Genomic DNA, 27,985 nt, shown 5'->3' on the forward strand with positions numbered 1-27,985 from the left:
GCCTTTTCGGCGACACCGTCGAGGACTTCGCCCAACAGTTCTCCGCGGTGAAGAAGCAGACGGAGGCCATCAGTCACATCATGCCCCGCCGCAGACCTGCCGCTACGGGCCCTGCCCTGTCTGCCCGCCGAGGGCATCCCCCTGCGAAGAAACCAGCTCCTGCTCCGCCTCAACCCGGGCCCAGCTCTCAGCCCCACCGTCGAGCGCCCCCGCAGGCGGCGCACGCCCCCTGTCTCACGAACCCCCCTCTAGGACCCGGAAGGCTCCCAAGCGTTCCTGAGACAGCCGACCCAGAACCGAAGATGTTAGCTCCGGAGGTGGTAAGACCGCTCCGTCCCCCGGTGGAGGGCCAGGAGGAGAATCCTTTGTTTTTTCATTTGTCACACCCCCTGACGGGGGCTGTGGTACCCACATTCTCAATAAAAGAGCTATTTCCTTTGCCTCTGGGTCACCTGGCCCGCAAATGCCATTCTCACGGCAATCTGCTTTCAGATCACGACAGTCCCGGTACACCGGACGCGGCGATCCCGCCTTCCGCTTGCCCTCGACTGCCCCCCGGCCCCCCTGGCCGGCCGGTTCAGACGAGTCCAGAGGACGCCAACATCAGACCTCCTCCTCAGTCACGAACCCGCCCCCTGCCGGGCGCGTGGAGCAAGGTAAGTGCTTTGATTCTATTCTCAGCACCTCAGCCTCAGGCCGAAACGAAGCTGCCCGACGCTGCATTACCTGTTCCGCCCCGCTGCGAGGCCCCGCCGTGTACGTCCAAAATACTCGTCCCTTTGGTGCCCCTAGCGCAGAGCTGGGAAGTGTGGCTTTCGCTTCCCAATGCATCACGCTGGCTGCACCGGACCATTCGACTCGGTTACACAATTCAGTTTGCCCGGCTCCCGCCCCCCTTCAGGGGTGTCCGCTTTTCCGCAGTACACGGCGAGCATGCCAGTTCCCTGCGCAAGGAAATCGTGACCCTCTTAGCCAAGGGCGCGGTAGAGCCCATCCCTCCAACCGAAATGAGGAAGGGTTTCTACAGCCCTTACTTCATTGTACCCAAGAAAGGCGGCGGCTTACGACCAATCCTAGACCTGCAAGTTTTCAATTGGGCCTTGTTAAAACTCCCGTTCAAAATGCTCACGCAGAGAAATATTCTGGCTGGCATTCAGCATCTAGATTGGTTCGCAGCGGTAGACCTGAAGGACGCGTACTTCCACGTCTCAATTTTGCCACGACACCGACCCTTGTTACAGTTCACGTTCGACGGCCAGGCGTTTCAGTACAAAGTCCTCCCCTTCGGCCAGTCTCTGTCCCCTCGCGTCTTCACGAAGGTCGCAGAGGCGGCCCTTGCCCCGCTACGAATAGCCGGCATCCGCATACTCAACTACCTCGACAACTGGCTCATCCTAGCACACTCTCGAGAGTTACTATGCACACACAGAGACCAGGTGCTCCGGCACCTCAGCCGCTTGGGGCTTCAGGTCAACTGGGAAAAGAGCAAGCTCACTCCGGTTCAGAGCATCTCTTTTCTCGGGCTGGAGTTAGACTCAGTCTCAATGACAGCACGTCTCACGAGCGAACGTGCTCAGTCGGTGCTGGACTGCCTCGCTTCCTTCAAGCCAGGCACAGTGGTCCCTCTAAAACTTTTCCAGAGGCTCCTGGGGCATATGGCATCCTCCATGCGGTCGGCGCCGCTGGGGTTGATGCATATGAGACCACTCCAGCACTGGCTCCAGACTCGAGTCCCGAGACAAGCATGGCACCACGGCACGCATCGGGTAAGAATCACCCCCGCCTGCCTCAAAACACTCCGACCCTGGACAGACCTCTGCTTTTTACGGGCAGGAGTGCCCCTGCAGCAGGTGTCCCGACGCGTTCTGGTCACAACCGACGCCTCCCGGTCCGGGTGGGGTGCCGTGTGCAGCGGGCACGCAGCAGCGGGCCGTTGGAAAGTTGCCCCGCTGTGTTGGCAAAAAGTGGCGCTTGTTCGCAGATTGGTGCTCTTCCCGAGCCGAAGACCCACAGAGATGCGCGATTAGGTCAGTGCTTCTGTTCCTACAGGAGAGGCTGGACAGGAGGCTGTCCCCGTCCACCCTCAAGGTGTATGTTGCCGCTATTGCCGCCCACCACGATCCTGTAGACGGCAAATCTCTGGGTAAGCACGACCTGATCCTCAGGTTCCATGGAGGCACCCGGAGATTGAATCCCTCCCGGCCAGGCCTAGTTCCCTCCTGGGATCTCTCGGTAGTCTTGGCAGGACTCCAGAGACCTCCCTTAGAGCCGCTTGAATCAGTTGGACACAGGGCCCTCTCCCTTAAGACGGCCCTGCTGATCGCGCTCGCCTCTATCAAGAGGGTCGGGGACCTGCGAGCATTCTCTGTCAGCGACACTTGCCTGGCGTTCGGTCCGGCAGATACGTCTGTGATCCTAAGACCGTGACTGGCTATGTGCCCAAGGTTCCTACCACACCGTTCCGAGATCAGGTAGTGAACCTGCAAGCGCTGCCCCGGGAGGAGGCAGACCCAGCCCTTTCGTTGCTATGTCCAGTGCGCACCCTGCGCATTTACCTGGACCGCACACAGAGCACCAGACGCTCTGAACAGCTCTTTGTCTACTTTGGGGGACGGCAGAAAGGGAATGCTGTCTCCAAAAAGAGGCTCGCCCACTGGGTTGTCAATGCCATCACACTGGTTTATCACACCCAGGCCGTGCCCCTACCCTTGCGGGTCCGAGCTCACTCAACAAGGGGTGTAGCGTCCTCGTGGGCACTGGCCAGGGGTACCAACCTAGCAGACATCTGCAGAGCCGCGGGTTGGGCAACACCCAACACCTTCGCGAGGTTTTACAACCTCCGCGTTGAGTCGGTTGCGTCTCGTGTTTTGTCAGGTCCGAGCCCGTAGAACTCGGTAACACGTAGACCGACCAGCTGGGTGGATCGCTTGCGCCCAGCGCCCTTTTCCTGACATCAAGGTAAAGTAGTGCGCCTTCTTCCCAGGGCACCCCACTCCGAGTCGGGACCCTGTTCGATTCCTCCCTAGCCCTCCGGGTCCGCGGTTCAGCAGAGGAACTCCCGTGTCCCCCGTGTCTCCCTTAGGCAGTTACAGCTGCCCCGGTCGCCGTGCTGTAGCAACTCCCCCCTTTTGAGGCTGGATCTACCACCGCACCATACTTTCCACACGAGCCCTAAGACGGCCGTGTGACGTGTCTACCACTTTTCCTCCCCGAGAAAAAGGGCAGGTGTGGTCTCCGCAGGGTCTGGGTAAGACCCCCTTCCCTATATGCGTGTAAGGGCCCGGCCGTGATTGCTCTATGCGAGAAACATAGAGAGAAAAGAGGCCCAGCCAGGCTGGCCCGTTCCCATGTTGGCAAACATCGCCTTGTTCCCCTTCCAGGGTAACTAGAAGGATTCCGATGTTCTTATGGGGCATTGGGGAAGGGTACGTGCAGCCAGGTACAGACGATGCGCGGCACTGGATGAAATCCCTGCCCGCCTCTGTATCGTTGGTTCACGTACACGGTTCAGCGCATGGCAAGATTAGAATGGGTCCCCTAGTGTCGCTTCTCCGACACAACGTGGAGAGAGCGACAGAAGGGGAACGTTTGGTTACGCATGTAACCTCCGTTCCCCGAGGGAGGGACCGACACGTTGTGTCTTTCCTCCGCCATGTCGCTGAACCGAGCCACTGTTGTGGCCGGACCATTTCCGGCTCCTCAGAAAAATCCTGACTAAACTTCCGTATTTGCCCCGCTTAAATACCCGTGATCGCGGGGCGGGTATGCAAATACTGACTGCCAACTCTCATTGGCCCTTTTCAGTAGGTCAGAGGTGAATATCGGCGCTTAAGAGAGACCCCTAGTGTCGCTTCTCCGACACAACGTGTCGTTCCCTCCCTCGGGGAACGGAGGTTACATACGTAACCAAACGTTTCTTACTCCCTTTTTATCATTGTTCAAAAAAAAGGTAGTCCCAACCCAGTCATGTCAAAGCTTGTGCCAAAAGATGGAATTGTGGAACTCTCCAAATGAACTGAGAAATGTTTTGAAAGTGCCACAGTTTTTACCCTCTTTTGGGAAGTCAATCTACTAATGGCTAATACTGTAGTTGTCTCTGCACATTAAACTGAGATACGAGAAAGTATTTTAACATTGAAAAGGTTTCACCTTAATCCCATTATCGATTTACTGTTAGTTTGATTGTGTTCTGGAAGAATGTGGACACAACAGATGTCTGTATGTTCATGCTCTCAAGGAGAGGTGCTAATTTTAAAACATGTGTTAATTGTGCAGATATGAGTATGTGCATGGCAGAAGTGCTAGATCAATCTTTGTTTTGGCAGGTGTTGCCGATTTAGTCGCCAGGGAAACAACTAGCACATAGAGAATGCAGCCACAACTAACGATGTGCATTCGCAAGGTTCCGATGGCTCAGTGTAGTCAGTGTCTGCAAAAGTTATGATAAAGAGCATTAGTCTAGTAAAAAAAAAAATACTTTTTGTATAGGAAAATGCACTGGACAAATTAATTTAATTGAATGGAATGTATTTAAAATAATTTAAAAAATCTCCTCTTTTACTTTGCTCTACATTCATCCATTAATAATCAATAATTGACTTAAATATTTTGTGTTTACATGTTTTAAATAAGATTACATCATCTGTTAAATATTGCATACATCCGTTCAGCTTAGCTTCATTGTTTTTGTGTTTGTTTATTTGTTTGTTTTTTAGATTTGAGAATATTTTTTTCTTTGAAATAGTTTTTGACAGACATGAGGAATGTGGGAGGTTGTTTACATACTTTAGGGAGTTTTTCCTCTCTGTCTCCTCCAGAACTGAATGTCATGTAGACATATATCATAACGGTGTTTGTGAAATGACCTTAAAAGAAACTAATCTAATTTGAGAGTCATTGTAATCCAAATCACACAAGAAAATTAATTGAGGGGCCTTGGTTTGATGAAGGCCAATGAAACTTCCACTTTATCCAATTTGAGTTGATTTCCCTGAGTATCAGTGCAAATTTGATTAGTCAATAAGTAGTGTTTCTTTAGGAAGTGAGGAGATGCATCTATCTCCGCAATTCACTCAGCATTTTTCCATCATTATATCTATCTGGTATAAAAGGATTATCACTGAATTGCTGTGCACTTTACTTGTGTCCATGATGAGTCTTATTTCTATAGCCTCAATGTCCTACCTCTTTGGAAACTGCAGGATATTGTAAGATTATTTTGAAATAGCTTGTGGCTTGTGTCCCCAAGACTTTTTGGGTTCGGTTATGTGCAAATGTGTTTTAGAACTTTTCCTGTGCTGATGACCTGTTAATCTGAGAACGCCGTGTGCACGCAACTCTGCGGTTGGGTTCAGCCGCTGGATGTGAGTGCAAGGTTACGTTTATTTACGATTTATGCAAAAGCTGGTGCTAAAGATCTAGAATGTGTATTTTAGGATCACTCGTGTCTATACTCGGCCGTGTTACGAGTGCCAGCAGTTACGGACGTTTGTACGGAACAGACTGCGTTACGACCCACTTTGGCCTTTCAGTGAGACTGTAATGTCTCAGTCAACCATGTGAACCATAGCGTATTGAGTACGTGAGTATTTTATATGTTTGTTTTTAAGTGTAGAATATGTTAATTCTTATGTGTAATAAAAGTGTGAATTGGTTTTAATTATAGGTTTCAAAACCTCCTTTGGGTAGTGGCCATCATTTCTTTACCCACTGAACATTTTAAATAAGTTTGTGTTTTGTTTACCTTTCGCTAATGTGATCGTCATGCCATCCTTTTTTGTGTTCTTTGTGGTATTCATTGTGTGAAATCTTACTGTCTTATTGATTGGTGAACTACTGTATGGGAGGTCTTAATGGTTTGCATGTTTACCTATGGTTTGATTAGGTTTTGATTTTTATCTGGTTTGTATTTTTGCTTCCTCCCATGTGGTGTGTTCTCCAGTTTATGATTCTAGTTTGATTTGTTTTATTTTCAGTGTCATGTCTATCATTGTTTTCTCTTATATAATTGTAACGTATTCAATGGAAAGGAGGAGGCGAGAACCGGCTTTTCAATATAAATAATAGATTTAATGATAAACTTAAAAGAAGACATAAACACACACATGACGGACATGTCCGCTAACGATCTCTCTCTCCCGCACGGCCCTCCGCAGTTGGCCTTTAAACCTCAGGGAGGCATAATTAGCCTAATACGGGACCGGGCGCGCAGGATCACGACCCGACCCCGCCCTCCACCCTGCCACATTCCTCCCTCGTTCTCTCAGGCTGGGGAGCCCCGGCCTGACGTACATCCCCTCTTTCCCTGGGGAGGCGCGCCTTCAGCTGTCTGCCGGCAGGTCATCCCCATCTACCTGGATGAGGGAGGGACAAGGGAGGGAAACAGAAATAATTAAAATGGGGGTACTTCCTGTAACAGTGTAGTACCCCCAAAAACTGTAAATTTTAAAAGAGGCAAAGGCCAACGCAGAGCGACAGTGAGAGAGAGAGAGAGAGAGAGATGAAAAGAGAAAAAAAAAAACTCTTACTCGCCAGTTCTCCGATCACGCCGCAGCTTGTTCCTCGGCCACTCCTCCACCCTTTATCGGACGACAGCCGCGCCTCTCCGGGCGGATCCGAGGCAGTCCTCCAGCCCCTGGTGGACGGAACACCCCACCGCGTTCTCGGGGAACAGAAGGGGTCTCCCCCGCCCCTGGCAGCGGTCCTCTCGATCCAGGCGGTCGCCAGTGAGCCCCTCCCCGCTCGCGGTCGGCGGTCTTAAACCCCGCCGCGTTTCAGCGGCCGGTAGGCGACTCCTGCGCCCCTGGCAGCGGCCCTGACAGCTCCAGGCGGTCGGCTAGGAGCCCCTTCTCCCCTCGCGGTCGGCGGCCATCGTCCTCGTTCAGGTGGCTGGGCTCCTCGTCCCCCGGCAGATGGCCGCGGCTGCTCCGTTGGAGTGGACGGTAGTGGCGAGAACTCTACTGTGGCGTATCCCTCCTCCTTCCCGGGCTTCGGCACCAGTGTAAAATAGCTCAAGGATGGGCAAGGAGGAGGCGAGAACCGGCTTGTCAATATAAATGATAATTTAATGAAAACTTAAACCAAAACACATAAACACACACATGATGGACATGTCCGCTAACGATCTCTCTCTCCCGCACGGCCCTCCGCAGTTGGCCTTTAAACCTCAGGGAGGCATAATTAGCCTAATACGGGACCGGGCGTGCAGGATCACGACCCGACCCCGCCCTCCACCCTGCCACATTAATATAATTTAAATTATAATTTGTCAGCTCAATCAATTTGAATTCTAGATTCACTATTTGTTTTTTTTCTTTAATTACTTGTAATTATTTACTGAACCAATTCTGATTTGTTTGGAGCATTGTTTTCATTTTGGTTTGTTTTTTTTGCTTAATGTTTTCTTAAATTGAGTTGAATTGTGGGGTTTTGGTTTGTTCTATTTTTTTTACGTTTCTGAAATCTTTTATAAATAACATTGCTACCACTCAGGTTATTATCTCAACCCTCATATCTGTGGAGAAGGATCATATCTGTCATAATTAATAAATTATCAACTTTTGTACTCTGGCTTCCAGTTCATTCAATTGAACCGCCTGTGTTATATAATATACCCCCATCCCAGAAAAGTGGGGGTGGCGTAGTCAATTTGGTCGACATCTCTAACAGCCAGGTTGTTGGTTACACAAGATTAAAAGAAAACAAAGGAAAGAATATCTTTGCCATGGTACAATAATAATGAGTGGTCGCCCGGAATGGGTTTTTCAATGGCTGATACAATCCTGATATCTAGAGTTCAGTGTGGTAGATGGCCGATCTAAAGCTGATATGAACCAAATAAATATTGTTGTCAATCATGTGAGCATCATAAATCTTTTTTAGTGTGTCTAATATCAACACAGGTGACAAGCACGGACACCTGAAGCTCATTTTATACAGGTAATACAGTAGAATAATGGATAATTCTATTTGACATTGTATTTAGATTCAATTTCATCCACATCTGGGAGAAAGAGCGCACCATAATGATTTGTTTCACTTTATTATCATGCAGTAACACACTGACATAGAGGTTGATACTGTATATGATATCAAGAACCAGAGGACCTCTTCTCCAAATCCGAACACAAGTGGTGACAGGAGACGCGTTTACGTGATTAAGTGTAAACAGCGATGTGTATGACCCGAGACGCATCAAAATACCAGGTGGAAATGGGGTCCTAGACTCATTTCACACTACATTTAACCTAAATTCATAAATAAATAAATAAACAGTAAAGGTTTATTATTCATTGACAAGGTTGTTGGTAGATTCTGAAACTGACAAAAGCGGAAAATACCGCATTGTTTTCGGCCCAGTTTTTGGACAACTTCAATAATCTCAAAATGGCCAAATATTGGATGATTAATTGGCCTTGATGATTGTAACACAGTTGACGGATGGGCAAGGAGGAGGCGAGAACCGGCTTGTCCACATAAATTATATTTTAATGAGAAACTGAAAAACACATAAACAAACACACATGACGGACATGTCCGTAATTCTCTCTCTCTCTCGAACAATCGTCACCGGCCGCCTTTATCCCTCGCGCGCCTCATCAGGCTGATTGGGGACTGGGCGCGCGATATTCCGACCGGCCCCGCCCCCCTCCGATCCACAATGATCTATCGTTCTATCAATTGTGTTAATCCATTAAATTGCTTACCAAAATGCATTATCGGCCTGCCAATGTACAATCTACTCTGGTATCTTTCTTAAATAAATTAAAGGAAATCCATCAACGTGACAAAAGGCTCTGTGTTAGAGCCCTAAGCATCTAAAATACAAGAGCGGTCACATTCAACTCTTTGCATAATTGTGGTTTAGGAATGCGGATGTTCATCAAAGCAGATGCTTTGTTTTTAAACAAGCTCTTAATTGAAGAAATGCACTTTTGTCTTTGTTGTTCTCATAAAAGTATTTTTTCTGCTGATTTAAAAAAAAAAAATTTGTAGAGCTCTTAGACAAGGTTTGGTTGTGTAAATTTTGCATGTAGAGCATGCCCACTCTGAATTGAGAAGCTGTCAAGTCTATTCAAATTTGGATGCTGGCTCTGAATTGGAGATGCCTTTACTCATGAAACGTTGTTTCGTTCTCTCTCTCCATCCTTCTTCCTTTGTCTACCTAATTTTCCATCTTTCTCTGTCTCTCATTTTCTCTCAAGCAGAGGTATTTCATTTTTCAGGTCTGATTGGTATGCAGTTTGTTAAGCAGTGGAACTAATGAATGTAATAGGATGAAAAGAAGCGATTTAAGTGTGCATCTGTACAGATGAAGAACAATTCAGGCTGTAAGGGACTGAGTAGAAGTTCTGAAATATTCACAACAAGGGACTAATTTGCTCTTATTCTTGTCTTTTTGATGGGCTCCCATGTTCGTCTTTTTGTAGTTTTTTATTTGTAGTAGCTATTTTCAGTCATAATAGATTAGATCTATTTTTATGCATACTTTTTTCCCAAACTAGATGACATATGTAAAATTGTTACATTTCTGAATTAAACTATACTTCACATAACCATTGACTTGAGTTTTCTAAAGAACATTCGCAATAAATTTGGCCTTGGTACACAGCAGTAACTATGCTTTTAAGACCCAATGAAATGGCTTGACAAGCATAGTTTTCATTTCTGTGTCCAGCTGAAACCCACACATAAATAATATGTTCATATGGGGGTTTCAACATATGCAACATTTATTTCAGAAAACTAAAAAAGGCAATATTTCATATGAATCATATTTTTCTAAATCATAGTTGAATTTGAATATGTACAAACAATATATGCACAAATACATGAAATATACCTTTATATATGTTCATATATGGCCACAAATCAGATTACTGAATGGAAACAGGAAATTTGAGCGGGGGATATATAAGGCCTCATCCCTTGGTTTTAGATTATATTTTAATTATTTGCTACTTGCTAGTTGGTTACAGGTGGTATTAGAGTGGCATTCTAGTGTTTTATTTTTGGACATGAAGCTGTATATTACAAGATAACAAATCTTTTTTTTTTTTTCTGAAATTTAAAGACTGTAAACCAGTAATGTCTGTTTTTGCTAAAATTTTATGTTGCTAACATTTATGAGTACACTAGCAGATTGCCAAAAAACTTACATTTGGATTTAAGCAAAGCCTCACTGCAAGTTTTCTGAAACCATTTTGATGTACAGTCACCTTGTTCAGTAGCTTTTTATTAAAGCCTGCATAGCTGTTTGATACATATAAATTGGACCACAGGAAGAGTTGCTGGAAATGGAAGTGGAGCGTAGTTCTAGCGGGAAGACCAGCAGGTGCACATCATCACATCATTAGCTGGGTAACTCCTAGCCAATCGCACGTAAGCCAATGCTTTATAAGTCTGCACACAATCTATCACATTGCTGTTTCGGTGTGCTAACACTGCAACCTCCTCCTCCCCACCACCACCAGTTGAGCCCTGTCCCACAGGGGGGTAGGCTCCTCACCCCTGCCTCTTATCTCCGGCAGGACATGACAGTTCCGGGTACAACTACCTCGGACTGCCAGACGGGGCCTACGCCAAAGAGAGAGACATCACCTCCCGTTTTACATCTATCAAATAAATGGCATCTCAAACTTCACTCAAGCCTGCGTGTCTTCCCGATAGAACTGACAGTATTTATGGTGGAACTGTACTTCTGTCTTAATGTTTATTCCAGAGACAAAGAAAAAGAACATTACCCATTTTTTTATACCAAAATGAGAATAAAAATAATAATACTACATATCAGATGTTTCTGCTTATAAACATGGCCTAAGCACAGCATACATCTGGTGTGCACAGCATAGGCAATATCATTTGATTTATTGGATGTTAAAAGTTCTTGTGGAGCACATATGGCACATGTCTTCACCCACACATGCACCTTTTCATCTGGCTCACCAGGAGGCAACACACTGAATTAAATTAGCACAGGTACAGGGACCCCACTATCATGAATGTATGGCTATGCAAAGCCGGTTTAATTTGATTCCTTTAAAGCTGGTTTGCTATGCCAGCATTTAATTCTGTATCACTGCCACCAACTCAAATGTGGATGAGGGGTTGCTCGCTCACTCACATGTTAATGAACCAACCTGGTTTCACAGGACCACATTACTATAATTACATTTTTGCTAAATTAGTTTTATCTGCCTTGTTTTACGCATCGCTGCAGTTATCTGGCGAAACAACAATAATTACCTTTATTCACGTTCACAAATATTTTTCACCTAGTTCCTCACACAATGCTAACTCATGAAAGCAAAACACTTTTACTATAACTTATGATTTGAAAGATGATATATTTTAACGCTTGAATTATATAACCAACTATATTAACAAGCTTTTTCAAGTGTGAATAATTTGCACAGTTGGGCTACCTATAGAGTATTGGACTTTGAAACCAGAAGACTATGTTCAAGTCCAACAAATCATGCAAATTGACATGTGAGACAGAAGTTTCATGGAAGCACCACGAAATGACGTGGTCGCATCAGCTACTGCGTTTTTCAACACTATTCGTTAAGTTTCGGTTCTTGGTTTTGGTAAGGGAGGTAGATTTTCTTCATTTAAAACTATATATAGCTTTAACCTTTAAAACATAATCTTTTTGGGAAAACATTTAACTGGTGTCCCCCAGTGGACATTTCACCACGAAACTGCAATAATTGTGAAACTAACCATGTAATTTCATTTTGAAAAATTTTGCCACAGTCACGTAATTTTCATGAGATCAGGCTGTAATAAACAGATCTGACTTAATTCATTTTACCCTCTAATTGTGAATTTAAAGAAAGTACGAGTAATCACACAGGATCACATCTGCCATCTCACAAAATGTACTTATAAAATTATACCATGGAAGATTATTGAGCTATGCAAAGATTATTAATTACTCCATATTACTGTACAGAGATAATGCATATTTGTGTGTATTGCACTGAAAAGAAGGGGAAAAGAATGGTATCACGGCCGTGCAAAGTGTTTCCAGCCAAGTATGGAAATCTGCTTTGAGGAATATCTAAATAATGATATATGAGATATGTGAATAAAGATAAATGAAAAATATAAATTAATAATAAATATATTTTTCTTCAAACCACAATTGAGCTTGCTTTAAAGACTCCAAACACACTACTGTAGCTCTGTTTCAAAACCTAGTGAGCTGCCTCACAGCCTATGCCTACATACAGTAGGCAGCTACCTTCTTAGGGTGCATCCATTCTTAACGACTACTGAATCTCAGAGAGTAAGTGACTTATTTGGGAAGTTCCACATAGCAGCAACTTCACATGCCAATAGTGCATTGCACGGGATACTCATCTCATAATTAACCGCAGTTGAATTTGATGATAGCATGTTGCTAAGCTAACAACACAATATTCTAAGAAGCATTAAAAAACGTTGCACAACAAATATTGTGTATAATTATAAATTTTTTAATTACATTGAATTATTTTCAGTGATACTTTTCAGTACTGAATTAAAAATGTTTATTTGTAATCGACAATGTTCTTGCCTGTCCGTTATCTTGGATTTATTTACTGCGCTTGTTTTCCCCACAAAGGCTAAATGTGATGCGGCCTTAGAATTTCAATCAGTGTTTTTTAGCAGACAACATCATTAATTTTCCTACCTTTTTGAACAGCCTTCGCATCAGAAGTGCACATTTGATGCCTTAAAAGGCCGCCTTTGTAGATAGCTTTACATTTTGAGCCTGTTGCAGAGCTCACGAGCTAACACACCTGAATTCATTAACTGCAATTAAAGATGTTTTCTTTGAGAAACAACACTGTTCCTTCAGGAGTGCACGTGACAGCAGATACTGCCTCTGCTTCAAGGTCTACCTTTGATTAGATGAACAGTCTTGATTCATTGGTCTGACTTAGATTTTCTTAAAGTTCAAGCTTCTGTGCTGGTGTGTCACAAATTTCCATTTATTCAGTCAGCTTAATAGGTTTCATGCTATCATTAGATTACTTTAAAAATGTATCTTATTTTGTGATATAAAAACATTTTTTATACAATAATGGATATATGAATCTTTACTCAGGAGACAATGTCTGAAGTTGTGCTTAATCCCTGTAAATATGTGTTGACTGAGTTTATTAATGAGATGCCAAGCCAAGGTTTATTGTCTTTTAAATACCACGTATTAATGGATTGCATGTGACCTTGATACAGACGCTAAGCACAAAGTAGAATAGTAGATACAATAACCACAGTTTATGTACAGAGTAGGCAGTTTGAAAAGACTATATAAATAAGATATACATCCAACAGATATGAAACAAACTTTTGAAAGGAACATTAATTCCACTGAGATAAAAGAGACATTTTTCAAAGTCTTGGAAGACTGCACATGTCTGCTTCATGGTTCCTTCTCAAGGTTTCTTTTTTGCTATTAAATGGATAATTCATGCCTGAATGCTGATTGTTCAATACAAGGTCCCAGCCATGCTAAGATCCACAATATAGTAACCACTATGTCCTGAAACACCTGTTAATAATATCATTGCGCAGGTCCTTTTATTTTTATATTTTGTTACATAGCAACTCTCTGTTTAGTCTTCTATGAATGGCACTTAAGGCTGTGCTATATCCTCATCTACCCATGCTGAACAAAACAACCAAAACTACTCTAAACTGGTAGGCTTCGTGACCCTCTTAAACCAGCTAAAACCAACCAACCAGCTCACTTTTTTATTTTTTTTTTACTTTTTTTTATCAGAGATGCATCACAACTTAAAACATGACCATTCAAAATATGGACATTCATGCTTAGTTTTATTATTCCATCTTTTTCCCTTGTCATGTCCACTTGTGCTTGCTTGCTGAGGGGTTTGAAGCACTAGTCTCTGTAAAGCTGCTTCGGAATGACGTGTTTTGCAAAAGTACTACACAAATAAATTAAATCTGAATTTAATTCAATTTACTTTGTTGAGTGTTGTTGAGTAGCCTGATGGGTTGAGAAATGAAGCTCTTGATGTATATTCCATGCCCTGGGGCTCTTCGTCTGGAAGGCAGAGGGCCAAGCAGTCCAAATGAGTGATTTTGTTTCTTAATCATCACTGTCGGAATATCTCCTTCTACACATTATCTCTTCTACCCTTTTGTTTTGTGGTTCACTGTAGTTCAAACCATCAGTGACCACAACTCGATAATGATGTCTTAATAAACATACTACATTAATAGGTTTATTCACTTGAGACTGCTGCAAGCCTCTTATGTCTTTATACTCCTTATTGTGAAAAGCGAGTCTTGTTTGGAGGTATTTCTACATCATTTTCATTTAATGAAAAAAAAATTGAATTTGCCATTGTACAGTATGTATCCATGTATTGTATGTATAAATGTACAGTATACATGAATGTATGTATGTATATGCTTCATTTCCAAACAAAATTAAACACACAACCCATTAACAGTTTTATTATTATTATTATTATTATATTTAAACTTTGCAACATAAAATAATCTGATAAAATAACATTTTATAAATCATTAACCAAAATGCAAATGCAATCAAAGTTCTGCTGAACTGAAATAAAAGGCTATTTCTTATTACCTACTTTGTGTGAATAATTGATGAAATCCACTAAACACATTTACAGTACCTTTAGAAGTTATTGTAGAAAATAAGGGTGAAAGAGTGTGGCTATATGGACGAGTCAAGTAATTGCTTGCATCTCTTATTGATATGTCTGTGTGTGTATTTTTCAGGTTGACATGCTTCGGCCAACAAAAATCACAGGCATCATTACCCAGGGGGCTAAAGACTTTGGACATGTTCAGTTTGTTGGCTCCTACAAGGTGGCCTACAGCAATGACGGCGAGAGATGGCTTATATATCAGGACGAAAAACAGAAGAAAGACAAGGTAGGTTCTTTCTCTCCTACAATTGAATGTCAAAACCTCATATTTTTGTGAGACCAAAAGGACTTTTATCTTTGGACCAAAGCCCATTTTATCTCAAGGTTGATCTGAATCACCTTGATTTAAATCTTTTTGAATCAAATGTGACTGTCTTCGTATTATGTTTTGTGAAACCTAAATGCTACATCGGTGTTTCGCATCCTCTTTTGTCTTATGTACCCCTACATCCCCATCACTAATGCTCAAGTACCCCTTCATTGACATAAAACTAAAATGTGTTGCTTTTAACTATAATGGATATAATTTAGAATTACCATTAATCGTGTAAAGAGTTGCAGAAATTATTTTAATATTTGTTTTTATATAGTCTTCATGCACATTTATTCTGTGCCATCCACACAAACTGACAGAACTTGCACATAATTTGTTTTGCTCCCTTAAATGAACTGAATGTGTTACCTGCAACAACAACAAAAAATATATAATAATAATTTATTGATTTGTTATTCATTTTTTATTTATTTATTTGTAATTGACTGCCCAGAATATTTTTAATTAGTAATTTCTGAATTTATGGGTTCAACAAACTTTCTTCAACATTTTTCCAAGTACCCCTTAGTACCCAGTTGGGAATCACTGCTCTAGAAAAAACAGTTTCATTGTTGTTGTTGTTCTTTTTTTTACCTGGGTTCAATGGATATGTTTACATCCTAAAGTTAATGAATAAAGCACCTTATTTCCTGGTAAAGTGCTGTATATTCTCATGCGCCCTGTCAGGACTATCTCAAAACACCTGGCCAGACTTTTTCTCTCTCTAAGGCCTGTCTGCACACAGATAACGGTACAATCTGACAGGCCTCAGAAAAGAGTCAGAAAAGATTGTGCCAGAAATGTTTCCAATCCATTCTCCACAGCTTGTCTTATGGGGTCATGTTAAATCCCTCACTATTCTAACCAAGCAGTGAAGCAGTCACATTTAGTGTAATGAGCACTCAGATCTGCACATTTTGACTATTCTGTACTTTGTATTTTGAGGTTATGGAAAAAAAAAAAAATCAAGTAATTAATGAATTTGGATCTGAGTTTGTAATGCATGGTTAATTGTCACTTCAAATGGATGTATACAAATTACTTGGTAATCAGGGCTAAAACAAAATGGAAAAACATAATTATTTTAAGAGATTTTAATGAAACATGGACAAATGGCTGTTTGTGACCTTGGTATTTCAGGGGATGTTTGTCATACAGTGCTATTTCACAATTCAAATGTCAGTAAATTGTTAGTACTGTGGTGATCTTTGTATTTGGATGCTGCCAAAAGATGAGTGTACAGATGTGCCAGGGAAGAGAGCTGGTGAGGATTGCCTGGCACAGTGTTAGCAAGCCTTCAGATACAACTATGAAATATGAGAGATAGCCCCCTCAGATAACGATTAGATGATCTGTTCCCTACTGTTTCTCACTTTCTGAAAAGTTCTCACTTAGCATAAGTTTTCTAATTTGGATTACAGTATTTCTAAACTCCAGTTACAGTATATGATTAGAGCTATATTTTACAGAACATTTTATCTATTTAATAGTTGGACTGGCATTTGAGGATCATTCAAATGAGAGACACGCTGCCCTGTCAACAGACTACATAGATTATAACACATTAACCAATGTGACATTAAAAAACATTATCAATTACTACATTCTGTGAATAGAATGCACATGAGATTAGTAAAATAAGTTGCATTAACCACTCAATAATAAAAGTGCAGTAATAAATGTGATAAATTAAAGTAATATATAAGCTGTAGATAATGTATAACTTATCATGTTTACATTATTCTGCATTCAGGCACCAGGGCTGGACTGGGAAGAAAAATCTCTGTCCTTTTCTGCATATTGCGGCATAAAATTCCGTTTTAGCTTAACGCGGCCCATTAGGTCTGTTTCTCGGCCAACCCACCTGCCCGCTTGGTTCTCCCGATGGCCAGTCTGCCTCTGATCTGCCCCAAAGTGCGTCGGCCCACCGGGAAAATGCCCGGTATGCCAGATTACCAGTCCAGCCCTGGAAGGCACTAATGTTAAGAGTAAAACTCTATATCATATATGAGGGCTACCACCTTTTATTGTATTTATACTTAAACAAAAAAAATAAAAAATACATGACAGGGTATTGGAAAATGTCTCTATGTGAAAAAATCAACAGAGGAAAATACATTTTGGCATTGAAGTAGGTGAATTACTGGGTCAAACTCATCTATCACATGGACCAATGGCAGTAAGAAGGTGTTTATCTGCCAATATGAAGTGTTCCTGAAAGATCGAAAGAAAGTTTTGAAGCACCGCAACAAACTAAAAAACACAAAAGTTTTGGCAAAATTTTGTTCAAAAAGATGTCACACCATTTCTTCGATTTCTCTTTAAATAGTGATAATGATAACAACATTTAGACATCTCACAGCTGTAAACAAGAAACATGTATTCCAACAGTTTAATCCATTTAGTGTTAGCCAAGTGTGTGTATATAAACGTATAAGCATTAGTGACCAGACACATATTAAAAACTGTAATTTTAAGTTACCCGCCTATGAAAGAGGCACTGTGTTTTGTTTATGCTTTTTAAAACTGTTGCTTTTAAACAGAGTGCTCTCTCTTGACCCTAATTTATGGGTTATCACTAAAATGAAGGACTGTAAGAACAACTGCGGTGGAGAGAGAAAGACTGGTGTCAGAAATTGTGAATGAGTCAAAACACGTACCACATCCTCTCCATAATTTGCTTGCACCGCACCTGGAGAAGAGATACAGACTTCTCAGACAAGTTGTCAGTGTCCAAAAGAGAGGGGTGTCACTGCATTAACAACTAGTTGTTCAGTTTGTACAAATATTTTACAGATTTACTAAAAATGTTTTTGTCACTACCAGAACTTTTAGCAAAGCAATTCGGATTTAGAATGAGATTGTCACTCCTGTAAAAAAACGAACTATGTGTATATGGGATTAAGCACTAAGAAAAGGTGTGACACCAAGTCTTAACAGAAAATCATACCCTGGTTTTGGCCAATTTGGACTTCCTTCACTTCAAGACTTCCCTCAATAAGTAATCAGGAAGTTTAACAGGTAATTTTGTTAACACCTCATAATATTTACTTACCGCATCATTTCCGTACACACAACTCTATAAAAAGACACTTTTAACTGTTTTCTGTCAGAAATAATCTGCAACACTGTAGCGTTTGCCAATGAAGACAGTGTGATTCATGCACACATATAATTGATTATCCTTAGGTCAGTATCAAGGGGTTAATTAGCCTGTGAATATAAATATTCCCTCTCAGTGCTATGGGTCAATAGCACATTAGATGGCAGTAATAAGATCACGTCCCAAGATTAGCTGCCAATAGATCCCCTTCCCCCAGTCAGGCATGTACTACATTACCTTGGTGACCATTCAAGAGGCACGTGAAGCTCTGGGGCCCATGCTAGCTTTGACTGTGCTCTATATTATACAAAGATGGCAGTTTGATTAGCGGCAACTCACAGGATTGGAAGATTGATATCAGTTTTTGAGTGAAGGCTGGAAAAAGAATGGATTTGATTCCCCATGATACCAACACAAGGCAATACAGGGAAATCATGGATGTGCCCTATTGTGTCATCCGAATCGGTTTCAAATCATGACTTACAACTAGGAAAGGCATAGGCTCCCTTGCCTCTTTTGATTGTAAGTGCCCTTGATGTGCTCATTGGAGAAATCAATACTCTGGAAACATTGCCCAATGGGTCAAATAGGAGGCACAGACCAGAACAGATTGGAGGGGAAAAGAATAACTCTATATTCAGTCAGTAAGCAGGACGTTTAAGTGAGGCTTAGTCACCTAGAAAGATCACCAACTTTATTTGTTGATATTTATTAAGAAGGGCACCTTCTAATATTTAGAGGTACTCCTCTAAAATGACTGTATTAGATATCTATGGACAGTTTATACAGTTTAATTTAAGCCCTGTTCTAACATGATGGAAACCACTAGAGTTATTGGTCTTGGCAACCTCTTCTCACAAAGTGACCTCTTAATCAGAGAGTGGTTCCCCAACAAAATTGTTCTACTTTCACACACTGCATTATTTTTAGGGTGAGGTAAGGCCAAGTGAACACTAGAAGACCAAACTATTTCTTTCTTTCATTTGTAGTCTGCAGACCCAGTTCTACTGCTGAAATCGGTTTGAGCTTACCCCAGTGGCTGGAATTTGAAATTATTGTGAATGTAAGGGCACATGTAAGCTCCAGTTTCTGGTTGAAATATCTTAAAGGGAGCATTAGAAGCAAGTTGTAAAGTGAGTTATTTTTAGCTGTAATGGAATGCATATAGTCACTTTGTCAGGTTGGATTTTTGTATGATGGGACCATATCATCATCGCCCCATGTTCTGTCATGTGTTTCATGTCCTGTCATTTTGTTGGCGTATGGCTCTGAGTGTACGTTCCTGCTGTGGGCTCTTTGGTAATGCCACGGTCCTGTCACTCTGTCAGGTTGGGGTTTTATCTGAAGGGACCGTGACAACATCATCCCATGTCTTGTTTTTCATGAACATTCTTTGTGTGAGTGCACGAGTCCGGTTGTGAGTTACCGCTGTGCGCTCTTCTATTGGTCTTTTTTCATATCTGAAGCATGGTGTCTGGATCCTGACTTTCTGTATGGTTCAGTTTTGGTCCGTGTTGGGATCCGGACACTCACGCTCCAAGTTCTGTTTGTTTGGGTCGATTTGTGTTGACGTTTCTCCCTCATGCATTTCAGGTGCCACTAGCATGTGGAATCTGCATTTCCATTGGAACCCTGTTTGTTTCCATGGGAACTCTGATCATGCCAACTTTCAGCTGGCGAGCAGCACCTGTCCCTTGTTTGATCCTTGTTTGTTCCTATCTATTTTTATCCCCTTGTGTGTCATGTTCTTTGCTGGATTCTTTAATATATTCTGTAGTATGTTTTGTGTCATCATTATAGAAAGCTTTTTGATGTGAAGTAACTTACCTCACACTCTCTGCCTAGTTTGTTCTTTCTTGTGTATCTGTTTGGTTCCCCTTCTCTGCCCATGTGTCGGAAGTGTGGTTACCTTCCAGTTTGCTGTACGCTTGTTCTCTGCACTCACAAGCCTCGACGGTGGACTCCTCGACTCTGCCCTCATGATGGTATACTGATTGCCTTCCAGTCTGCTCTGTGTTTTTCTCTGCACCTGATTATGCTTCAACGGAGGATTCCTAAACATCTGCTCCTGACTTCCACAACATAAACATTTGCATACGGACACACTCTTCACAGATTTGCCAATTGCGTGGCCACGCCGCACATGTATCCTCTCACCCCTCCCCATGTAACATTCCAATTTCCAATGTGATCAAGTTGTTACATTCCGAGAGAATGATTGTGTAATTGAGTAACCTAGTCTGGGATTAGTTGTGTAAAATGTGCACCAACACAACTGAAAACATGAAACTGTGAGAGCGACTTCCTACTGTCTTGAAATGTGGCTAAAATAAAATCTAGAATATTTTAAGAAAGACATTGTATTCTGCCATCTGTGCTGTTTATCTGAGCAAGGTATCTGTTACAGCACACATTTTTGTTGTATTTCGGTCCCTATTCTGGCCTTATCATTAGCTCTTTTTGTTACTTCACAGTTCTTGTCACAATACAGCTTTCAAGCCATATGATTTCAACCACTTAAACCTTATGAACACCCTCATATCCTTAGCTGCTATTACCTGAAGAGGAAATATGGAGTATCAGATGGTACCAAATGTCTTTCTTCAACCATTCAAATTTGTACCTGGTCTAATGGCAGCCTCAGAATTCAGTTTATCTGGTTGTCGGTAATAGGGTTCTGAAGGCGATGGTACTGGAAGATGAAATTGAATACACTGCAACTATTTTCTGTCTTCAGGTGAGATGAGCTCTAAAATCATGGTTGTATTAGCTTGGATTGCCCTCTCTGCTCCAGTATATTGACTATCAATCGCAAGGATTCCACATAAAACACAGTATCATCTTTTTTTTCATCACTGAACAGCTTCTTGATTGTTCTGAGAAAAGCCACTATTTAATGATATGTTAGATTGTCACAGGAAGCTTGAAAATAAGTCACTATGGGCCAAGTCATAATGTCTATAGTATCTGCATCAATGGTGGTAAGCATTTGACAGGCCTCAAAGTTATCTGCTGAAATGATAAATTGTCTTGCTGGTCCAGGGCTGCATTTCCCATAAGTGCCAATTGGCGCCAGTGATCTCCACAATCAACTTAAACTTGTGATACTTTTGGCTAATTTATGCTAATTTTGGCTAATACCCAGGCTAATTTATACTCATTAGTGCTGGTTTGATGCCTAGCTAGTGGACCAGCAAAGTCAAGCTGTACACCAGCAAAACCAGTTTGTGAAACTAGTGGACCAGCATGGTCTTTGTGACGAAGCTGGTTTGCCTAGGATTGTGCACATCTTATCTATTGTTAAGGATTAGTTTGATGTGCACATCCTGTTCAGCTCCTCTGTTATGATATAGAGATTCTAAGAATGAGAAAAGAAGGAATTTTAAGGGAGAAACTGAAAAAGAATTGTGTATTATAAGAGATGTGTCCTCATTTAGTCCTTGTCTTGATACACTGGGGTGTGGGATGCCTGCCCTTTGGGTAATGCATGCTGCCTGCCTGATCTAAAACAGTTACTTTTATAGACATTTCAGACAATATCAAGGAAGTGCGAGAGTTCAGGCAATACCTCCATCATTAGTTAATAATGTAAAATACAATGTTTGAGTAACAGTGCATAATATTTTTATATTAAACTTTATTGTCATTGTGCAAAATACAAGTACAGAGCCAATGACATGCATTTAGTATCTAACCAGAAGTGCAAATAGTAATATATATATATATATATATATATATATATATATATATATATATATATATATATATATATATAATATAATATATATAGGGGTCAGTGTCAGCTGGTATAAAGATAAAGCAATAAAATAACTTTAAAAAGAGTATCAGTTTCATAGAGGATGTTTAGCCAAGATTTTAACTACCGTAATTTCCGGACTATTGAGCGCACCTGAATATAAGCCGCACCCACTGATTTTTAAATAAAATATTATTTTGAACATAAATAAGCCGCACCTGTCTATAAGCTGCAGGTGCCTACCGGTACATTGAAACAAATGAACTTCACTCAGGCTTTAACGAAACACGGTGTGGCAGCGGGGGCGTGGTCAAGCGCCCGTCCGGGAGAGAAAAGCGGTAAGGGCGCTTACACCTGAGCTAAATTATGTCTAACACCGGTGTCAAATTTCAGTAAGCATGGGAGAGCGGCATAAAAAGGCAGCAGCCACAGAGCTGAGAAAGTGACACACGTCAGTCTAGTGTTGGCGCATAGAAGAATTGAGAAACTTTATAAAATTGATTGTAAACATTGCTGTGGCCATTAAAAGCCTTACCTGGAACGTCAAGTTCCCTGCTGAAAACTGTCACACTGGTGCCCGTGTGACAGTTTTCCCAAGAAGGACACATGAAGCAGGGCACTTGAAATTAGACACTGGTGTTAGACATAATTTAGTGCAGGTATGAGCGCCCTTACAGCTTTTCTCTCCCGGACGGGCGCTTGACCACGCCCCCGCTGCCACACACGGCTTGTAACAAAACATTTGCAGTAAACAGTAGCCTACCAAGAAAGTCATTGGTCACTATCTTCCTCGTCCTGTGCACTGAAACCACTGAAGTCATCTCCTTCGGTGTCGGAGTTGAATAGCCTCAGCTTAGTTGTCTTTTTGCACTGAGTCAATTCCTCACGCTGCTGTTTCCAACGTCTTATCATCGACTCATTAAGACCAAGCTCCCGTGCAGCAGCTCTATTTCCTTTTCCAACAGCCAGATCAATCGCCTTCAACTTGAAAGCAGCATCATATGCGTTTCTCCATGTCTTTGCCATGGTGAGGGTGACAAAATTACTACCGTAATCAGAATGATGGGAAGTTTGAGCGCTTCGATTTAATCTAAACAGTAAACAAAAAAAGTTGTTTTGACCTTAACCCGTTCGGCAATTTCATTGGTCTAATGAAAGCTTCACGCCACCAAAGAACTGAGCACGTCACAGAATGTTTTTTTTTTAATTTTTTATAAAATTTGAAAGCGGGAAAAATCCATATATTAGCCGCGTCATTGTATAAGCCGCGAGTTTCAAAGCGTGGGAAAAAAGTTGCGGCTTATAGTCCGGAAATTACGGTAATGTTATACATTCTGTCTACTCTGCCGTAATATTCTTAGTGCTAGGTTTCTATTTAGATAATTGACTGTAGGCTGAATTTAATGACTGTTTAGCATATTTTCTTTTTGCTGGTTTTCAATGAAGCATGGATGGCTTAATTAAGCATGTCACAAACCACACTCTGTAAAATCTAATTAGTGGACCTTACTTAGATTTTTCAATACAATTGGGTTGCATGCATTTTCTTAAAGCTAAATAAGTTAAATTATTTTTTAAGTATAACTCATCTATTATTAAAGTATTGTTGTTTTGATTTAATTACTTAAATTGGGTTATAACATGTCTTACACAGTATAAGGGAAATCATGACTAGACTCTAGGTTACCCATATGGCACAATGGAATCTACTCAGTACTTATTAGTGCAAATAAATCTACACTTTTGTAAAGTACAATTGAGTAAAGAAGAATTGGGTAAACTTAACAGGCTCAAAGTTCACCAGAGGTAACATTAATCACCCTCATGGTGACGTCACAAAAATCTCAATTATCAACCAGCTACAACAAATCAACAACAATAGTAATAAGAATTAAATGTCTAGGTTACGTATGTAACCTCCGTTCCCTGATGGAGGGAACGAGACGTTGTGTCGAAGAAGCGACACTAGGGGTCTCTCTTGAGCGCCGAATATGTCTCCGATCTATGAAAAAAGGCCAATGAGAATTAGACAGGCAGTATTTGCATACCCCGTCCCCGGATATACAGGTATCAAAGCGGGGAAATACGTTGAGTTCATTCAGGAGTTTTCTGAGGAGCCGGAAATGGTCCGGCCACAACAGTGGCTCTGCTTAGTGACGTGGCCGGGAGGACAGAACGTATCGTTCCCTCCATCAGGGAACGGAGGTTACATACATAACCTAGACTTTACCCGTCTGTCGCTCACTTCGATGTTGTGGCGAAGAAGCGACACTAGGTGTACATGTACTGCTGACACAAGAGTGGGCAAGTATTTCATGTGCAAAGGCGACCAGTTGTGTCAGACTGCATGTATCCTTCCCCAATGCCCCATAAAAGTCATCGGAATCCTTCTGGTTTCCCTAAACAGGGGAACGGGCCGAGCCTAGCCAGGCCTCTTTTCTCTCTATGTTTCTCGCATAGAGCCAAATGGCTGGGGCCCTTACACGCATTGTGGGAAGGAGGTCTTACCCAGTTTCCTATTCTTTCAGGGGGAAAAGACCCTGCTGAGACCACACCTGCCCAGGAAGGGGGAGGTAAAAGTGGCGAAATACATCACATGGGCCACTCAGGTCACATGTGGAAAAATGGTAAAAACTCAGTTTGTAACCACTCCACAGATTTCATATTAGCAAACTATAGTTTTGTCAAGTCATTTAGGACATTTTTGGTTATGATTGTTGTTACGATTGTTGTTATGATGTTTACTTACACTAAGTTAACTGTGCCTTCAAGCAGCTTGGAAAATTCCAGAAAATTGTGTGAAACCTTTAGACAATTAGCTTCTAATAGGAGGTATACTGAATTTGAGGTGTACCTGTGGATGTATTTTAAGGCCTACCTTCAAACTCAGTGCCTCTTTTCTTGACATCATGGGAAAGTCAAAAGAAATCAGCCAAGACCTCAGAAAAATAGAATTGTGGACCTCCACAGTTTGTTCATCTGTACAAACAATAGTACGCAAGTATAAACACCATGGGACCACACAGCATCATAACACTCTGGAAAGAGACACATTCTGTCTCTTAGAGATGAGCATAGTTTGGTGCGAAAAGTGCAAATCAATCCCAGTATAACAGCAAAGGACCTTGTGAAGATGCTGGAGGAAACAGGTTGTCAAGTATCTATATCCACAGTAAAACGAGTCCTATGTTGAAATAACCTGAAAGGCTGCTGAGCAAGGAAGAAGCCACTACTCCAAAACCACCATAAAAAAGCCAGACTATAGTTTTCAAGTGCACATGGGGACAAATATCTTTAATTAATATTTTTTGTAGAGATTTACTCTGGTCTGATGAAACAAAACATTAACTGTTTGGCCATAATGACCATCATTATGTTTGGAGAAAATGGGTGAGGCTTGCAAGCCAAAGTACACCATCCCAACTGTGAAGCATGGGGGTGGCATAATCATGTTGTGGGGGTGCTTTGCTGCAGGAGGGATCATGAGGAAGGAAAATTATATGAATATACTGAAGCAAAATCCTAAAGATATCAACCAGGATGTTAAATCTTGGTCGCAAATGGGTCTTCCAAATGGACAATGACCCCAAGCATACCTCCAAAGTTGTGACAAAATGGCTTAAGGACAACAAAGTCAAGGTATTGATTAAAAAGTGTGTGAGCAAGGAGGCATACAAACCTGAATCAGTTACGCCAGTTCTGTCTGGATTAATGGGGTAAAATACCAGCAAATAATAGCGAGAAGCTTGTGGAAGGCTAACCAAAATGTTTGACCCAAGTTATATAATTTAAAGGTAATGGTACCAAATACTAACAAAGTGTATGTAAACTTCTGACCCACTGGGGATGTGATGAATGAAATAAAAGCTGAAATAAATAATTCTCTCCACTATTATTCTTACATTTCACATTCTTAAAACAAAGTAGTGCTCCTAACTGACCTAAGACATGGAATGTTTTCTATGATTAAATGTCAGGAATTGTGAAAAACTGAGTTTAAAGGTATTTGGCTAAGGTGTATGTAAACTTCTGACTTCAACTCTATCTATCTAGCTATCCATCCATACATCCATCCATCCATCCATACATACATCCATCTCTGTCAGATCTCCCTACCGACAACCTTGTTTTGCAAGTCTCCAAAAGAACTTGAGAATGCATTCCCACTTCAAGCATCTCTCAAGGGATTTTCACACTGATTCAGCTCCATATGAATGACCCACTTCAAAAGACGTGTTTATGAGTCTTGCAGCTTGAAGAGGCTATGAAGTGATAAAGCATCCTCCCCTTGTGATGGAACTCCAAAAGCTCTTACCCCCAAATAGCTTATCAGGGATATACCTGATGTGTCTACTCGGATAATCCCCCATTTGTCTCTGTGTCTCAAAACACTCATTCACACTTCTAAAGACAACTTTCAGTTCCACGGCTTTGCAGTCATCAGCGGAGCAGTGCAGGGATTAGATTAAGCAGTAAACATCAGGCAGAGATTTATAGGATGTCCCAGAGACAGATTTCATTGCAGCTTTTATGCATAAGCAGTCCACATGTTTTTGGGTGCGCTGGCAGATCAGGTAATTGAGAGTGTCATTCCATCAGAGGCTACATCCTACAAGAGTGAGATCTCGAAAACAACAGTGTTTAATAGAGTTTTTGTGATGTTTACTATTAGATGGATGATTTAAATAATAAGAGAATACGTACACTGCATTACTCTTCTGTGAATGTGTTTTCTTAAGTGGCGGCTGAAGTAGCAAAATAGTAACAATCCATTATTGTTAATTGTAATTCACCTTAGTGCCTTACCAGGTCAGTGGCTTGAATTTTAACCCTCATGTTTTTTTTTGTTTTTGTTTTTTCAATTGACTGTTTTTATGTTTGGGGTCCCAGAAACCCCAATGATAACAGTAATTTGTACAATGATGATAGAAATGTTGAGATGAATCCCTTAAATTCCCTTCAAATTATTTTAGTACGTTTCTCTAACCTAATCTAATGCAAGTAGGCAGCTTTGTGTGCGGGTATGAACTCAAGTAATGTTGTTTCTGTTTAGGGCTAATTTGACTAGAGCAAAATGTCAATTGTTAAAACAAACTCCATATAGTGTGATGACATGCCCAACTATAAAGGTCTATGTGTGTTCAATGAACTGTATCTTTCATCCTGTGCAATAATGATGGAGACGTCCATCACATTTCTGTAGCCAAGACTTTAAGGCATGTGGCAATACAGTAACTGACTTTCAGAAATAAACCTACTCTAAGAAATATTAAGTAAAATAGTGTGACCGCTAGCCTCAGTCTCTTTTACTTTATTTGGCAAGAATGAAACCAAACAGATCTCATCTAGTTTATAAAATATGAAATCAAGACATTGTTTGTACTTTGTGAAATATCAAAATCACAATTTAATAAACCTAACTCTTATGTGTTTAATTGGTGATGTGGAATTCTGATCAAGCCTAATTGTACTTTCTACAGTATCTGCACTCATCTGCTATCATTAAAAAAGCCTGGTGGTGAATGCTTGGCAACGAAAGTCTTTTCTGTGCACGTAGATTGCCTGCGAACATATGATAAGGTGTTCAGTGAACGAGTTCATGTTTTGAGCTGCCCTTTTGCATAATAAATGTTTTATGGCATTTCCCCTTGCTCTGTTTCACAGTACATTGGAGAGAGTTGAGCTGCCAAACAAGAAACAGTGTTCCATGGTGCAAAAGTGTATGCTGATTCAGTGTGTGAAAAAGTGGGAGAGAGAAACAGAGAGTGGAGAGAAGGAATATGTGACACCTTCATGTAATGTTTGTGACACTATGTATTTAGAGAAGCAGTCAGACACGTGGAAGCTCTGTGCTTTTGTTGTTTGCTATACTGATGAACACTGTACTGTCAGTGCTTTGAGAGCTCTATCACATGTGCCTTTGAAGCCCACGTGAACACTACTTCTCAACCAGCCTCTTTGCAGCTTGCTGTATTTTTCCTGTTTGCAATCTGTGAACTTTGTACCCTGAATGTACTTGAGCTTTGTTTGCCTTCATCATCAATTCAGAAGCACACAAAGGTTATTTATTAATCATGAACTGTACTTCCCTTCCTTGACTCTGTTCTTTAAATATG

General features: G+C 41.5%; 1 protein-coding gene across 2 annotated transcripts in view; it reads left to right on the forward strand.

The window, feature by feature from the left end:
* edil3a (EGF-like repeats and discoidin I-like domains 3a) overlaps window positions 1-27,985 on the forward strand; it is a 384,265-nt gene that overhangs the window by 353,172 nt on the left and 3,108 nt on the right. For both annotated transcript variants that reach the window (XM_052111629.1, XM_052111639.1), the window contains one exon: window positions 14,767-14,922. In XM_052111629.1, the coding sequence (XP_051967589.1) occupies window positions 14,767-14,922 (156 nt within the window). The remainder of the gene's footprint in view (window positions 1-14,766; window positions 14,923-27,985) is intronic.

This window comes from Xyrauchen texanus, chromosome 3 (genome assembly GCF_025860055.1).
Source record: "Xyrauchen texanus isolate HMW12.3.18 chromosome 3, RBS_HiC_50CHRs, whole genome shotgun sequence".
In the NCBI taxonomy this organism is placed as follows: Eukaryota; Metazoa; Chordata; class Actinopteri; order Cypriniformes; family Catostomidae; genus Xyrauchen; species Xyrauchen texanus.